Source organism: Apiospora marii (genome assembly GCF_038362585.1).
Source record: "Apiospora marii strain CBS 49790 chromosome Unknown utg000006l_segment0_segment0, whole genome shotgun sequence".
Classification (NCBI taxonomy): domain Eukaryota; kingdom Fungi; phylum Ascomycota; class Sordariomycetes; order Amphisphaeriales; family Apiosporaceae; genus Apiospora; species Apiospora marii.
Genome location: NW_027117378.1, coordinates 47,551 through 62,573, shown reverse-complemented (window position 1 = coordinate 62,573; position 15,023 = coordinate 47,551). Strand labels below are relative to the sequence as shown.

The 15,023-nt window shown below is 57.5% G+C and overlaps 5 protein-coding genes across 5 annotated transcripts; 4 read left to right on the top strand and 1 right to left on the bottom strand.

Moving 5' to 3' along the window:
• Positions 1 to 329: 329 nt before the first annotated feature.
• PG985_009792 (acetyl-CoA synthetase-like protein) lies at positions 330 to 1,679 on the top strand (the record flags this gene model as incomplete). The annotated part of the gene is made up of 4 exons (XM_066829560.1): positions 330 to 467; positions 558 to 600; positions 667 to 865; positions 917 to 1,679. The coding sequence occupies 4 exons, from the start codon at positions 330 to 332 to the stop codon at positions 1,677 to 1,679; spliced, it is 1,143 nt and encodes a 380-aa protein (XP_066681950.1).
• A 182-nt stretch (positions 1,680 to 1,861) lies between these two features.
• On the bottom strand, positions 1,862 to 3,506 carry PG985_009791 (uncharacterized protein; the record flags this gene model as incomplete). Its single annotated transcript, XM_066829559.1, has 5 exons — positions 1,862 to 2,066; positions 2,114 to 2,661; positions 2,753 to 2,803; positions 2,878 to 3,156; positions 3,261 to 3,506. 5 exons carry the CDS (start codon positions 3,504 to 3,506, stop codon positions 1,862 to 1,864), a joined length of 1,329 nt encoding a protein of 442 aa, XP_066681949.1.
• A 756-nt stretch (positions 3,507 to 4,262) lies between these two features.
• Positions 4,263 to 7,250, top strand: PG985_009790 (uncharacterized protein; the record flags this gene model as incomplete). Its single annotated transcript, XM_066829558.1, has 1 exon — positions 4,263 to 7,250. The coding sequence occupies one exon, from the start codon at positions 4,263 to 4,265 to the stop codon at positions 7,248 to 7,250; it is 2,988 nt and encodes a 995-aa protein (XP_066681948.1).
• Positions 7,251 to 7,593: 343 nt separating this feature from the next.
• Positions 7,594 to 9,555, top strand: PG985_009789 (uncharacterized protein; the record flags this gene model as incomplete). Its single annotated transcript, XM_066829557.1, has 6 exons — positions 7,594 to 7,748; positions 7,816 to 7,882; positions 7,948 to 8,366; positions 8,550 to 8,837; positions 8,945 to 9,112; positions 9,234 to 9,555. The coding sequence occupies 6 exons, from the start codon at positions 7,594 to 7,596 to the stop codon at positions 9,553 to 9,555; spliced, it is 1,419 nt and encodes a 472-aa protein (XP_066681947.1).
• A 1,126-nt stretch (positions 9,556 to 10,681) lies between these two features.
• On the top strand, positions 10,682 to 14,613 carry PG985_009788 (ADP-ribosylglycohydrolase; the record flags this gene model as incomplete). Its single annotated transcript, XM_066829556.1, has 3 exons — positions 10,682 to 12,643; positions 13,159 to 13,724; positions 13,788 to 14,613. 3 exons carry the CDS (start codon positions 10,682 to 10,684, stop codon positions 14,611 to 14,613), a joined length of 3,354 nt encoding a protein of 1,117 aa, XP_066681946.1.
• Between the last annotated feature and the right edge of the window lie 410 nt (positions 14,614 to 15,023).

The window sequence follows — 15,023 nt, the reverse complement described above, 5'->3', positions numbered from 1 at the left end:
ATTGGCTCACACAAGCAAAGATGTCGTGTGTGACAATGCAGCTTACATGCAGTCATTCAGCTACGTGGTATGTGAGCCTGGAAGATACCCGAACCGTCCGTACCTTGCTACGGACTGCCAGGGTAATATCGGATAAGTTCAAACCCCCAGTCTGATGCACATGTCTTGTTATACTGCAAGAAAAGTGCTTTATGAACAGAAGCATAATTGTCGTAGTCCTAGCCTCAGACCCCGGTCTTGATTGAACAGTTGATCACAGGTCACTCATGTTAACAAACATACTTTGAGCTTCGACATACCAACTTCTATTATTACACGCTCCCGGCAACATGGAAGCGGCCTTTGATCAACTCCGCGAGCTGGCGGCCGAGGGGGAGAGTGCGCGCCAAAAGGTCGTGGTAGCTCTTCGAGATTTGGCCTCATCACTTGAAGCGCCCAATGATACTATTCACCGATTTGGGCACATGGTTTGTCCCGCCTCTGTCACCTGGAAGTCTTGCAAGAGCTGACTGTAAACACAACAACTTGAGGAGTCTAGCACCTTCAATCGGCAATAGTCCAAGTGGGCATTGATTTGGGACTGTTTCGGCACTTGGCCGGGTCCGTCGAGCCCATGACAGTGAATGAAGTCTCGAACAAGAGCGGGTCAGATCCGGACTTAACCAGTGGGCACCCCTCCGGGCCTGGGCTTCCAGAACCTGGTCTCATCTAACATTGCATCACGTCCAGCCCGGCTCTTGAGATTCCTCGCCGCTATCGATGCAGTCTCCGAGATTGCCGAGACGGACAAGGAGGTCCGATACACGGCCAACCATGTGACGCGAAACCTCACCGAGAAGGTGGTGGAAGCTGGCTTGACCCACTAGTACGTCCCGTTGCCGACCTTTGTGTTCGTTCTCCCACTCACTCTCGCCAGTTTCGGCACGGCCGGGCCCCAGTACCAGGTCCTGCCCCAGTACTTGAAGCAGACGGGGTACCGAAACCCGCTCGACGACGGGCAGACGGCCTTTGGCATGGCCTTCGACACGGACCTGGGCTCGTTCGCCTGGTTCGCCCGCCACCCGGCCCACCTGGCCCCCTTCAACGCCTACATGGCCCTGCGCCGCCAGCCGGGCGCGACCTGGCTCTCGGTCTACCCCGTCGCCGCCGAGACGGGCGCCGACTGGCCCGCGGACCGGCCCCTGTACGTCAACATCGGCGGCGGCGTCGGCCACCAGTGCGCCCAGTTCCGCACGCGGTACCCGGCCTCGGCGCTGCCGGGCCGCGTTATCCTGCAGGACCTGCCGCACTCGGTCGCCGAGGCCCTGCCGACCCCCGGCGTCGAGAACGTGGCGCACGACATGTTTGCGCCGCAGCCCGTCGTCGGCGCCAAGTTCTACCACCTGCGCGCCGTCCTGCACAACCACCCGCCGCCCCAGGTCCGGCGCCTGCTCCAGCTGCTCAAGGCGGCCATGACGCCCGAGTCGGTCCTCGTCGTCGACGAGATGGTGCTGCCCGAGGCCGGCGTCGGCTTCCACGCGGCCTGCATCGACCTGACCATGCTCGCGGCCTTTGCCAGCACGGAGCGCACCGAGGCGCAGTGGCGCGACACGTTCGACGACGTGGGGCTGAGGCTCGTGCGGACGTACACGTACTCTCCCCTGAGCTACGAGAGCGCCATGGAAGTTCGCCTTCCGTAGCTTGCTCGACCAAGGGGTTTCAAAGTCTTTATCGTAGTTGACAAGATTTACTAAGTACTTATACATATTTTCAATACATGACAGATGAAATAAGAACATACCTGAACCTCACTTTTGACTGTTTTCCCAAGAATATTATAGGAAGTAGATAGGTTCCGCCTAAGAGATACACAATGTGTTTGTTACTGCACGTTCTTCTCGCCCGGCCCACCATCCTCCTCGGCTGAGCCCTGCCACACGAACTCCAGCATTCCCAAAGCCGACCCTACAGGCTCGATCACACGACGAAGGTCGAACCCCGGATCCGCCTGCCTCATGAGCGACTCGAACTCGGCCACTGTCCTCTCCTGCGAATTGAAAGCCGCCGCCATGTTGAGATCGGTGGCCCTGTAAAACATCAGCAACGAATATCAGGAACATCTGCAGCGACATACCTCAAGTTCTTCTCCTTCCATATGGCTATCGCACCTGGCTCCGGCATCAGGCTCTCCTGGATGAGGACCCGCGCTCCGGGGCGCAGAGCTGGCACCAGCGCGCGCAAGATTAGAAGGCAGTATTTATCGGACCAGTTGTGCAAGACCCAGCGCAGGAAGTACACGTCGGCCCCCTTAACCGGTTGCGGCGCAAACAGATCGTGCGCCATGAAGCTGCAGCGGTCGCCCAGTCGTAACTCCTCCTCCTGCTGATCTGCGGCGGCCGTCGCCTTGTCCACCACGCTCTCCATGTCCTGCACGACTGTGCGGAGGTTGGGAAAGCGCGTGGCCAAGGCCATGGACACGTGCCCCTGGGAACCGCCGACATCGACCACCTGTGCCTCCGGGCCTAGCGCCGCCCAGTCGTAATAATCCGTCACGTACGACAGGCTGAACTGCGGGCGCTCGGAAAAGACGGCCATGCCCTTGGCCCAGCGCTCGGCTCGCGCGGTGTCCTGGGCAAAGGCCTCGTAGATGGTACCCGAGCGGTCGTTGGACAGGAAGTAGCCCTATTTGAATGTTGTCCTCTTGTTAGCAGTCTTGGGTCTTCCACTCTTATTTTCCTGCTCTCCGTAATACTACAGGGCGGTTCCATCTTACCGTTTCATTTGGCTCTTCGGACGCTGGCCATTCCCGGAGGGCGTCCACCATCTAGCAGAAAACCGACACCAATCAGCGTGGACCACGATAATCCAAGCTATTACGGGCTTTTCGTTTGCACGTACCTTGACGGCCGCCGGCCACATCTCCTTCGTGCCAGCTTGCAGCCAGTCATTGGCCGCCGAGCGATGAAGCGTCCTCGAAGCGGCCGTGTGAGCCACCATTCCCGGCACGGGCTCCCGGAACACGCGCATGGTCATGGCGTGGCGGAGCAAGCGGGCCGTCATGCCCTCCGTCAGGGGCGTCTGGCTCGCGATCTCGCCGAACGACACCTGGCCGTCCGGCGGCACCATGTCGGCCATGTTGAACTCGGCGATGGCCTGCAGGCACAACGAGTTGTTGTGCTTTCGAGGGAGAAAGAGCGCTGTCAGCCTAGACTCCAGGCCGAATCCTCTCAAGGGGCTCAGGGGTGAGAGAGGTCGGAAAAGGGGTGTTTCTCATCACTTACACCGCCGTGCCTGTGGATCAGGTTCAATGGCTCCAGCATCAAGTCATGAAGCTCGGCCGTGGCATCTAGCACGGCATCGTGGTCGTGAGTCAATTCTAGGGGAAGGTCGAATTTGTACCCCTCGTCAAAGGTAGGCGACGGAATGCCCTTTGCCGACAGCGCCGCCTGCATCTTGGTCACGGACTCGCTGATAGTGTTGGCGAGGTGGACGATGCGTGGCAGGGGTGAGGGTACGTTCGAAGCCATTGCTTGTCGTTTTCTTCCTGTGTATAAAGAAGACTCTTCTTTCGGATCTGATGTGGTTCACGGCTATTGGCAAAGGGGCGGTTTCGAGCGCTGGTTGTTGAAAATCTACTTACGTTGTCCAGTGGGACAGGAGTTTGGTGTGCGTCGCAATGACACAATCACCACGATGTTGTTCGGATATCTACAAATATCCGTCTACAAGACTAAGGGGTTTCAGTATCTACATCGGTCGCAAGTATCTTACGGTAGTCAAGTATATTGGACCCCGCACCGCGGTCAGCATGCATACCACCCAAACTTGCTGAATTCAGAACACTGGATATGATTCGGCGTAGGACTTCCGAAGCAGGAAGGTCTCATTTGCCACTGCAACCCCTCGACCTCCCATGTCTGCGCGCAGTACAGCCTTGTGCGAACGTTACACCGATATCATGCATGGAGATGGGCCCAGCTATGTCTACACCCTCCTCCCCCTGATCCCCATTGTTGGCCAGAAAGGGTGATATCATTCATGCTGACGGAAATGTTGGACCACACGAGATGGACAACACAGTGTCGCTCGGGTGACCACCCCCTTTTCCTCGGCGCCGTCGCCTAGCTGATTCAGATAGCAAGAGCCGCAAGGGTTTCGAATGGGCATATCATCTGTCCCTGGGTCGCCTATGGAGGTAGAGGCATTCACCCTCGGTCAGTATTGTTCCCCCACTTGAAAAAGCCAATACTGTAGCACGCACTGTACGTATCGCAGCTTAGATCATGTCCGAACCCAAAGTGAACACAGGGGAATGCCTCCAGGCTGTTCTCGAGCGAGCGGCCAAATCTGATCGCCCGGGACGCCTCTTGCTTTACCCCTTGGGCAGCAGCACCGGCTCTCCCAGAGAGGTCACGTACACTTCTCTCTACGAGCAAGCCAAGGGGATCAGTCAAGCTGTTCGAGTGCCCGCCAAGCTGAGGCCCGGTCGCCCGGTGTTGCTGCACTTCGACGACCACTGGGACACCATTCTGTGGTTCTGGGTAGTTCTGCTGGCCGGCGGGTTGCCAGTTCTGTCGCCGCCCTTCAGCAACGTCCCAGAGGACCGGCGCAAGCACGTAAAGGCCCTCTCGGCGCTGCTAGAGTCGCCCAGTTGCTTGACCAGATCCAAGTTCTTCGGGTCCTTTGGCGAGGACCACGACATGCAGCTGTTTTGCATTGATAGCCTTCTTCAATACACTGAAAAGTGCCATTGTGACCACCGGAATGGCGACAGCAGCAGTACTTGGACGCAAAGGCGGGATCCCGTGGCACCAAGCCTCAACCATAGAACAATCGACGAGGAGCACGCGGAGCACGAGGAGCACGAGGTTGACGACACCAAGAATGGACTTGGTGACCTGGCCGTGCTCATGTTGACCTCGGGAAGCACCGGCAACGCCAAGGCCGTCCAGTTCACGCATGCCCAAGTTTTGGCGGCGGTGGCCGGCAAGGCCGGGGTCCGTCCGATTCCACCCGGCCGTCCGCTTCTGAACTGGGTCGGGCTCGACCACGTTGCCGGCTTGATCGAGGCTCACCTGCAGGCGCTCTGGCTCGGCATCGACCAGGTCCACGTGAGCGCCGCCGACGTGGTGCCATCGCCCGCGCTCTTCTTGGACCTGCTGAGCCGGCACCGCGTCACTCGCACCTTCGCGCCCAACTTCTTCCTGGCCAAGCTCGTATCGACTGCCACCGCCGCTGCCAACGATGCCATCTCGTGGGACCTGTCCAGCCTCACCTGCGTCACTACAGGCGGCGAGGCAAACGACGTGCAGACCTGCCTGGCCGCGTCTGCCTTGTTCGAGAAGTACGGAGCCGCTGGCGGCAACGTGGTCATGCCCGGCTTTGGCATGACGGAAACCTGTGCCGGGGCCATCTTCAACACCGATTGTCCCAGCTACGACGTCGCGAACCAGCATGCCGTGGCCTCGTTGGGGACCTGTATGCGCGGAATAGAGATGCGGATCGTCACGACAACCTCTGGCCAGGTAGCAGAACCCAACGAACCCGGCGAGCTGGAGGTCCGCGGGCCCGTCGTGACCGGAGGTTATTATCGCAATAGTGCAGCGACGAGTAATGCCTTCACACCGGACGGTTGGTTCCGCACCGGAGATCGAGGCCTCGTCGACTCGAACGGGAGACTCACTCTCGTAGGGCGTGCCAAAGACGTCATCAACATCAACGGCATCAAGATGGCCTCGGGCGACGTCCAGTCGGCCGTGGAGCAATCGTTAGGTGCCCGCGTAGAGCGACTGATCGTCTTTCCGTCGGCCGCCGTCCACACCGAGCAGGTCACCGTTGCCTACGTCCCCAGGACGTTCCCCCTCCAGGATGAGGAAGCCATGGACATTGTGCGTCTGGCCACTAGAGCTTGCCTTATGGTGACGGCGACATCTCCCCTCGTCTTTGCGCTACAAGAGAGCTCACTCGCGTTACTCCCCACGTCCACGCTGGGCAAGATCTCGCGGATCCGAATGGCGCGCTTGTTTGCCGAGGGCGCGTTCGACCAAGACGTGGAGTTGCAAAAGCTGGCTATTTTCCGCGCATCTCGTCAGGATGGACTCGTGCCCAAGACTCGAGCCGTGAGCAAGGCCGAGGCCCGCTTGCTGGAAGACATTGCTGTGACCCTGGAGACGATTCCAGACCTTCTCGACCTCCCCGCTGACGCCAGCATATTCGACGTTGGGTTTACCTCCATGCATGTCATCAAGCTCAAGTATTATATCGAAAAGCGGCTGGGAAGAAGCATTTCCGTTTTCCAGATTATGAAAAACCCAACCATCCATTCCCTGGCCGCGGACCTTGATGACGACGGTCCCGAAAAGATGGAACCCGGCCGTTACGATCCTGTTGTCGTCTTCCACGAAACCGGTTCGAAGCCGCCTCTGTGGCTCTTCCACCCCGGCGTGGGCGAGGTCCTCGTCTTCGTCGGCCTGGCGCGGCGCCTGGCCCAAGACGACGACCGGCCCGTCTTCGCCCTCCGCGCGGCGGGCTTCGAGCCCCACCAGCCGCCGTTCGCCAGTATCGAGCAGGCCGTCGACTTGTACGCGGCGGCGATCCGCCGGCGGCAGCCGCGGGGTCCCTACGCGCTCGCGGGCTACAGCTACGGCGGCATGCTCGCGTTCGAGACGGCCAAGCGGCTCCAGGGCGGCGATGACGACGAGACAGATACTCAGGTGTCCTTCCTCGGCGTCTTCAACCTGCCGCCCCACATCAAGAACCGCATCTCCCAGCTGAGCTGGAACGTCTGCCTGCTACACCTGACGCACTTCCTCGGCCTCGTGACCGAAGACATCGCCGACGCCTCCGAGGCCGACCCGGCGTTCCGCGCCTTGTCGCGGTCCGAGGCCCTGGCGCACACCCTGGCGCTGTGCAGCGACGATATCAACGAGGACAAGGACGCGCGGCGCCGGCTGGAGGAGGAGCTGGGCCTGGACCCGCCCGCGCTGGCGCGGTGGGCCGACGTGGCGTACGGGCTGCAGGCCATGGCGGCCGACTACGACCCGTCCGGCGAGGTGCGCCGCCTCGACCTCTTCCACGCCGCGCCGCTGCGGGCGGCCGCCCCGTCGCGCGAGGCCTGGCTCGGGGAGCAGCTCAGCCGGTGGGCCGACTTTGCGCGCGAGGCGCCGCGGTTCCACGCCGTGGGCGGCGCGCACTATACCATGATTGGGCCCGAGCATGTGGTCAGCTTCGCCGAGACACTGATCAGAGCTTTGGAAGCTAGAGGGGTATAAATATGTAAATTTTGATTGAATTGCGAATTGTTTGTTGTACACGTTGTCAATGATCGCATCTCATAATTTGCATACAAGCTGTCGTTGCGATGGCAGGCAAATACTGAAGTACTAAGCCTGTCTACATGCATTTTTGGGTGCATGCATACTAGTTCTACAGGGGCCATTTCTTTACTCAGCTATCATGTATGCAATACAAAACATGCATTAGGCGAATATGCGACTTGGCCGCATGCAAGTACATACTTCTTAAAACCATGGTACCCCGACACTCTTTGTTGCTTCTCCTTCACCCCCCTCGCTATCCAACACAAGCTGCTCAAACGCCCCCCTGCTGCAAAATATGGCCCTCTCCATTCCAAAACAGGATCTCGGAGGTGCCATTGCAAGATATGGGCTATCGAAACGGGCTGCTTCCAACACACTCCAAGACCTTCCCTGGGATTCACTTGAGAAGATGCTAGGAAACCTCTGGAGTTTGGACAACCCCAACGGACTGTAAGCCGCTTCTCCCACAGTTCCCTAGATAGTTTTGAACCAACATGTAGATATTGACCCGCCCAAGTGTATTCCTTGGCGTAGCTGAGAACCCGCTCTTGCAACAGGAAGTCGCCACCTACATCAACAATCGCGTAAGGACAACCCCAGGATGTTTTCGGTTTTTACCTTCTGACAAAACACGTGCGCGCACGTCCAGTTGACCATCAACCCAGCCGAGCATCTCGGCTATGGAGCCGCGGGCCCCCGGGGCTCACCGCGCCTCAAGCAAGCCCTGACAGCCTTCTTCAACTCGCACCACTTCCGGGCGCGGCAGCCCGTGTTGCCAACGGAGCTCGTCGTCCTCCCGGGCGCCGTCGCCGTCCTCGACGCCCTGGTCTGGTCGGTCTGCAACGAAGGCGAGGGCATCCTCGTCCCCCAGCCCTTCTACACGGGCTTCCGGCCCGCCGCCGGCGAGAGGGCCCGCGGCGTGCTCGTGCCCGCCTCTTTCCGGTCGCTCGACGGGTACCGCAGTCTCGACGACATCTTTGAACCCGCCATGAACAAAAAGGCGTTCGAGCGGGCGTTACGGCAAGCGGCCTACGACGGCATCAAAGTCCGGGCGGTCATGTTATCCAAGTATGGCAAGATCCTATTCATCTTTGCCCCCTTTGATGCGGTGCACCCCCCTTGCTGTTTAAACTTTGATTAACATGGAACTTTAGTCCACACAATCCACTGGGAAGATGCTACGTCAGTAAATCTGCTTTTCCTTATCCCATTGAACAAAACCATCCTTTTTGATGCTCGCAATCTTACCAGGTCAAGGCAGCCCGCAGAGACGCTCCGAGAAATCGCGAGTTTCTGCGGTCGTAACAACCTTCATCTGGTCTGCGACGAGGTCTTTGCCAAGTCGGGCTACGATGGTCCCCGCGGTTCCGAGATCGCCCCCTTCACGTCGATCCTGGCTGTGGACTTGGGGGGCTGCATCGATCCTCATCTCGTCCATGTTGCCTACGGCATGGGCAAGGACTTCTGTGCAACCGGGCTCCGACTGGGTGTCCTTCACTCCCGGAATCCGGGGCTAGTGAAAGCGGTGACCAGTGTCTGGTACGCTTTTCCCTTCTCTCACTCTCTTCCTGTCGCCGCCAGACTATGTTGAAGTGATATGCTTTCCTGATCATGACGCCGGACTGATTCCAAATTATAACATCAAGCGTGTTCGGATGGGTTCCCTACATCACCCAGGAGATGTGGGCAGATATGCTGCTCGACGAAACGTTTCTGACCGGCTTCTTTGCGAAGAATCGCGCAGTTCTTGCAGAGCATTGCGCCATATTGACCTCGTCTCTAGAGGAGCACGAGATTCCGTACTATTCAAATGTGTAAGTGTCTTGCCCATTGTTCAAAACGTCGCTTTTCTCTTCGCGGTCCACACTACTTTGTGAACTACGTGTCAAATGGCGAGCTGATTATGGGAATTGTTTTATGGTTGGATCAATACAGAAACGCTGGTGTTTTCATCTGGGTCGATCTTCGGCGCTACCTCCGCGGTAGTTACTCCCTAGCGGGCGACGGCGGCGCTGCAACGAGTCTCTCCATCGGGGCACTGTCACCATCCGAACTCTCGGTGTACCGAGATCGCGAGGCGGCGTTGGCCAAGCGGTGTATGCAGCATGGCGTGGGGATTTCCCCGGGAAGCGGCTTTTCGACGGAAGAGCTGGGGTGGTTCCGCATCGGGTTTGCCGTTGAACGGCAAGCTTTGCAAACAGGGTTGCAACGGCTTTGGGGGTGCCTAGAAGCTACCAGAAGAGCCGATGCCTCCTGAAAATGGGGATGACTGGATGGTAACTTGAATGCACGTCCATGTCATTCCATCCCAGTTTATCGATTCAATGCCTGAAGCGGTTCTACACAGACAAAGTTGAAAGTGTCATTCCATAGTTGGTATCATGAAACTTGGTGCCTCTGGAAGTCAGAGACAATTGTGGTGGTCTGTTGCGCAGTGTAATCAAGCCCACTAAACCTCCAAATCACCCACTAAAAACGGGCTACATGCCCAAATGCCCCACCTCTTTTCAAGTTGCAGCAGCCACTTCACTTCGGCAGCGTGCCCAACATGCGCCTGGTTACTAAGGCACCACATGGGCCAAGACAGAGTTGTATATACAGATAGTTGGCTCCCTTCATGAGTAACCAACGCTGCATGTCAAGCTTCACTGCTGTGATGGGGGTAGACGCCCGCCACGATGAATTGGTTCGGCGGCTGCTGGCGAAGCTCAGGGAATGAAAGGGGGACATGGTGCTCAGCAACTCGGTCAACCAGCTGCGTCTGGCAAAACAGCCTTCTCAGTGGGTGGTTAAGCTTCCACAACTCTACACGCAAGGCTGTACGTATTGATAGCAGATGATGACCAGGCTGCATCCTCTCCGCCAGAAAAAGCTCGATTATCTTCAAGACGCAACTTTGACTTTAGTCTCTGCAAGTCTAATCCATGGTTTCGGGATGGCCCGTCAAGCGCCAAGCGCCCCAATAGGAAAGAGTGGTGATAAAAACTCCCGATTAGGAAATAAGCGTGATCAAAACCCGGATTGGGACACAGCCAGAGACTGCACAAGCAAGGCACGAACGATGCTACGACGACCAAGTGTCACAAACAACCGCGGAGGGGTGAGCGCATGTATGCGTGTCCCAGGTGCGGTTATGATGACAGGACGGTCTTCTGTCCCGACTGCTTCAACACGGCCGACCATCAAGGCCATGGGGTAGAGGCAAGAGCAAACAGAGTTGAGCCAACCCCGCATTTCTTGCGCGACATGCATAATACCATGCATCTGGCCATGGCGGGGCTGGTTGATCTTGATTCTTCCACCGAGGACCTGTTTGACGGAATAATATGTCATCGTCAATCCCACTGGGAGCAACCTAGGATAATAGCCAACATCTTGCAACAATGGCTACATCCGAGCAACAGACCCCAGCAGGTCCGTCTCTGGACCCAGCAGACCACCTAGAACGCATCTACGCCGGCGTTTTGGGGAAACTCATCGGAGTCTACCTCGGGCGCCCGTTTGAGGGCTGGAGTCACCGCCACATCCTCAACCAGCTCGGTCCGATCCACTACTACGTCCACGACAGGCTCGGACAGCCCCTGGTCGTCACGGACGACGACATCGCCGGGCCGTTCACCTTCATCCGCGCGATCGAGGAGCACCCCGGCGGCCCCGACGGCGACGGCCCCAGCTCGGAGCAGATCGGCACGACCTGGCTGAACAACGTGGTCGAGGAGCAGTCCGTTTTCTGGTGGGGTGGTAAGGGCATCTCCACCGAGCACACGGCCTACTTGAACCTCAAGTCCGGCATCGCCGCGCCCCTCAGTGGTGCCATCGGAACCAACGGCAAGACCGTCGCGGAGCAGGTCGGGGGTCAGATCTTCATTGACGGATGGGCCATGCTGTCCCCCGGCAACCCATCCCAGGCGGCCAGGCTTGCCGAAAATGCTGCCCGCGTCAGCCATGATGGTGAGGCGGTTCATGCCGCCAAGCTCTGGGCCGCCATGGAAGCCGAGGCCTTCGTCTCCGACGACGTTGACCATCTCCTCGACACCGGCCTAACCTTCATTCCTTCGGACTGTCTCATTGTCCGATTAGTCGGCGACGTGCGCCAGTGGGTTGAGGAGAACGGTGACTGGCATAAGACCCGACAGCGGATTGACAATGCCTACGGATACCACAAGTTTGAGGGCGAGTGTCACGTCATCCCCAACCACGGCATCATGATCATGGCGGTTCTTTATGCCCGAGGCAACTTCCACCAGGCCATGCACATCATCTCCACAAGCGGGTGGGATACCGACTCGAACGGTGGGAATGTAGGGTGTCTAGTGGCCATCATGTCGGGATTGAAGGGCTTCAGAGGAGGGCCGGATTGGCGAGGGCCTGTGTCGGACCGCGCTTTCATTTCTACAGCAGATGGGGGTTACGCCATAAACAACGCTTCCCGTCTCGCGCTGGATACAGCCAACTTGGGACGTCAACTTCGCGGGCAAAAACCACTCCAGCCGCCGAAAAATGGTGCACAGTTCCACTTCACATTTCCCGGCAGTGTTCAAGGATTCCGATGCCACCCGAACATCACCACTCGGGTCGAGCAAACCATGGATCCGTGGGGATTTCCGGTTCTGGCCATCCAGCTGTTCCAACACGGTCCGAGGTCTGGTCCAGTGAAAGTGCTCACCGATACTCACCACCCAGCCGACCTCCCAACAACAGGTCAGATCTATCCGCTTGCGGCTTCGCCACTGGTCTACCCTGGACAGGTCGTAAGAGCAAGAGTCCGAGTCGAACATACCACATTATTGGGAGTTCGATGCCAGCTAATCGTCCAGACCTACGACGGTAATGGCCAGATATCCAACATTCGCGGCCCATTCGTGGAGCTTCGCCCCACAATTCAACATGACCTGGAATGGACCGTCCCTGACACCGAGTCGTATCAGCCCATACATGCCATTGGAGTCGAGGTATCGTGTACTAAAAGAACAGTCAACGTCACTGTCGGGCTAGACTATCTGAGATGGGAGGGCATTCCCAAGTTTACTCTTCGTCTACCCAATGGTAATTCAGCAAAGTCACTCGAGTACTGGAAGCGAGCCTGGGTGGGCAATGCAGACTTGCTGCCTACCTGGAACCCGCCGTCGTTTAACATTGTCAACAACTCTGGCGAGGGTCTCCTTGCCATCGGCACTCGTGAATGGACAGACTACACCGTCACCATCTCAAATCTCAAGGTGAAGATTGGAGGACCAGCAGGGGTGATATTTAGGACCCGGGGACTGAATAGATGGTATGGTCTGCTCCTCACCAACTCGGGCACGCGCGTATCTATCGTCAAGGCCCGTGATGACCAGAGGACTGTACTTGCATCTACAGAGTTCTCCTGGGAAGTCGATGTCGAGTATGACGTTTCTTGCTCTGTGGTAAGTGACTTTCTTCGTTTATATATTTATTCCCAGTTATCCCCGTGTCTCAAATAGGATGAAGTAACGGCTTATTCGAGAAGTTGATGTTGTTTCGAAAAGAGTAAACACTAACGCTGAGAGTCGATAGGTTGGGTCAACCATACGGGCCCAGATAGCTGGCACAATCATTCAGGCGACGGACTCGGAGAAGTGTTATGAGTCCGGTGGAACTGGGCTGCTAGTGACATCTGGTTCGGTCTCTGTCGAGGAAATCCGAATTGGACCTGCAGAAAAGCAGTGACCCCAGACCTGGCCATCGTATGTTGATACGTCAAGTACCCAGTTTCTGTGCCGCTTCCCCAGCCCCCCGCATTCTTGACCAGCACCGCTTCCGCCTTTCTCGCCGGGAGACCAGTTAGGTAGTTAGTCCCCCAACATGATGACATGACATGTTAGCATCAGCAAAGTAGTCCAACCCGAATTTGATTCCAATCATGCCTTTTTCATCCTTGCCCCAGGAGATATTTGACGGAATCCTCGTCGCCGTGGTTCATGCTCTCGGCTCCTCCAAAGCCGCCCTGCGCCTACGCAAGGTCAGCCGGGCGTGGGCCGCGGCCATGGTCGGCGCCATCTATGCGTCCAGGATCATCGACCACGAGGATACTTTGTATTTATGGCCGCAGTACATAGCCTACAAGGCATCCGGGCCCGACCCACCCGAGGGGTGGCTGCGACCCCTCCTCATGCTGCGGCAAGCTGGCGAGCGAGTGGTCGCTTATCGACAAGACAAAGATGACGATGCTTTGAGACGCTGTATTAGTGAGGTTTGCGCCGTGGCGAGAATATCGACGCCCTTTTATCCGTGTTCAATCAGGGATCGCTTTGGCCAACCCATCGAATCAGACGACAAGCAACTTCTGCAAACCCTCTTGGCGATTGCGGCCTATACGAATGACGTGGGACTTGCCCAGCATCTACTTTCAGACATCTCTGGCCCTCTGTCATTGATTTCCAGAGGCGCCACGGAGCACCCGCGGTAAGCAGTCCTGGTCATTGCTCCATCTTCTCGCAATGTTTGTTGACAAAAATCGTTTTTCAGGGCCCTCTTCGACGAGCCTCTTGTTGCCGCCGCTTACACCGGCCACGACGAAGTGCTCCGCCTCTTCCTCGACCACAAGCTCCGAGACCCGGACCGCTGGAACGTCTGGCTGGCCAAGAACATGGTGCTCAAGGGCGCCGTCGAGGGCAACCACGCCTCCACCGTCAAGCTGGCGCTGGAGCTGGACCCGGGCGTCCACGACCCCTACGGCGAGAAGCTGACGGCCGTCTTCTACGGGTGCCTCGAGTACGCCGCCGACGTCGACATCTTCGATCTGCTGTACGACCGCGCCCGCCACTTCTTGCACCGCGGACTCGTGCCCTACTACGACGACAACCCCCGCTTCTGGTCCGACAACTGCCTCCCTGGACTCTTGTGCAAGGCCGCCGAGCGGGGCAACGTGCCCCTGCTGCGTCGCCTGATGGAGCTCGGCGCGGCGCCCGAGAGCGGCACTTCGCCAACGGATTCTTCCTCCTCGTCGCTCAAGCGTCTCGAGGGCGCCGTGTGGTGCGCGGCCAGACACGGGCGCGCGGAGGCGGTTACATATCTGCTGGACACGGGGTTCCCGGCGGGGGAGGCGTGGAAGGCGGCGGTCAAGTACGGGAACCCGCAGACGTTCGAGCTCCTCTTTGGGCTCGTCGATAAGGACAGGTCACCACACCTGGGTCAGGACGTGATGCAGTACTTGGATGTCGCCAAGCATCGGGGTCACGACGCCATCGTGCGGAAGTTGTTGCGTTCTGGGTGGTATGTCCCAAGCGAAGTAGATCTGTGGTGCTACAAGGAGCAGGCTGAGTCACTAGGATTGCAGCCGATTCCGGATTGAGGGCGAACTCGTGGCTCACCCTCGTATTTGGTATTGTTGGATGCGGTAACTCCAATACTATCATTACTGACAATGTGAAATTGGAGAGACAAGAGTGGTAGTGATTTGCTGTCGAGAATGCGTATACGGGCTTGGCTGGAAAAAGGGGATTGGGGTTGGCAGATGAACAACAAGGAAGACGCTTCACTGATGTATAGATACTCGCCCCTTTTTTTCAATTCCATAGACCCTTGAACTTAAAAGCTTGTTTTAGGTTAGATAAGCCTTAATCTTTTAAGTCTAATAAAGCTATACATGTATGTGGGAAATCTAGAAGTACATGCCATTTAACTGTAGAGAGAGTTTTTTAATTTCGAAATTCGTCATGTGAATATTTATTTCCTTCCTCACGCTTGTGGTAGGTTCTGGCT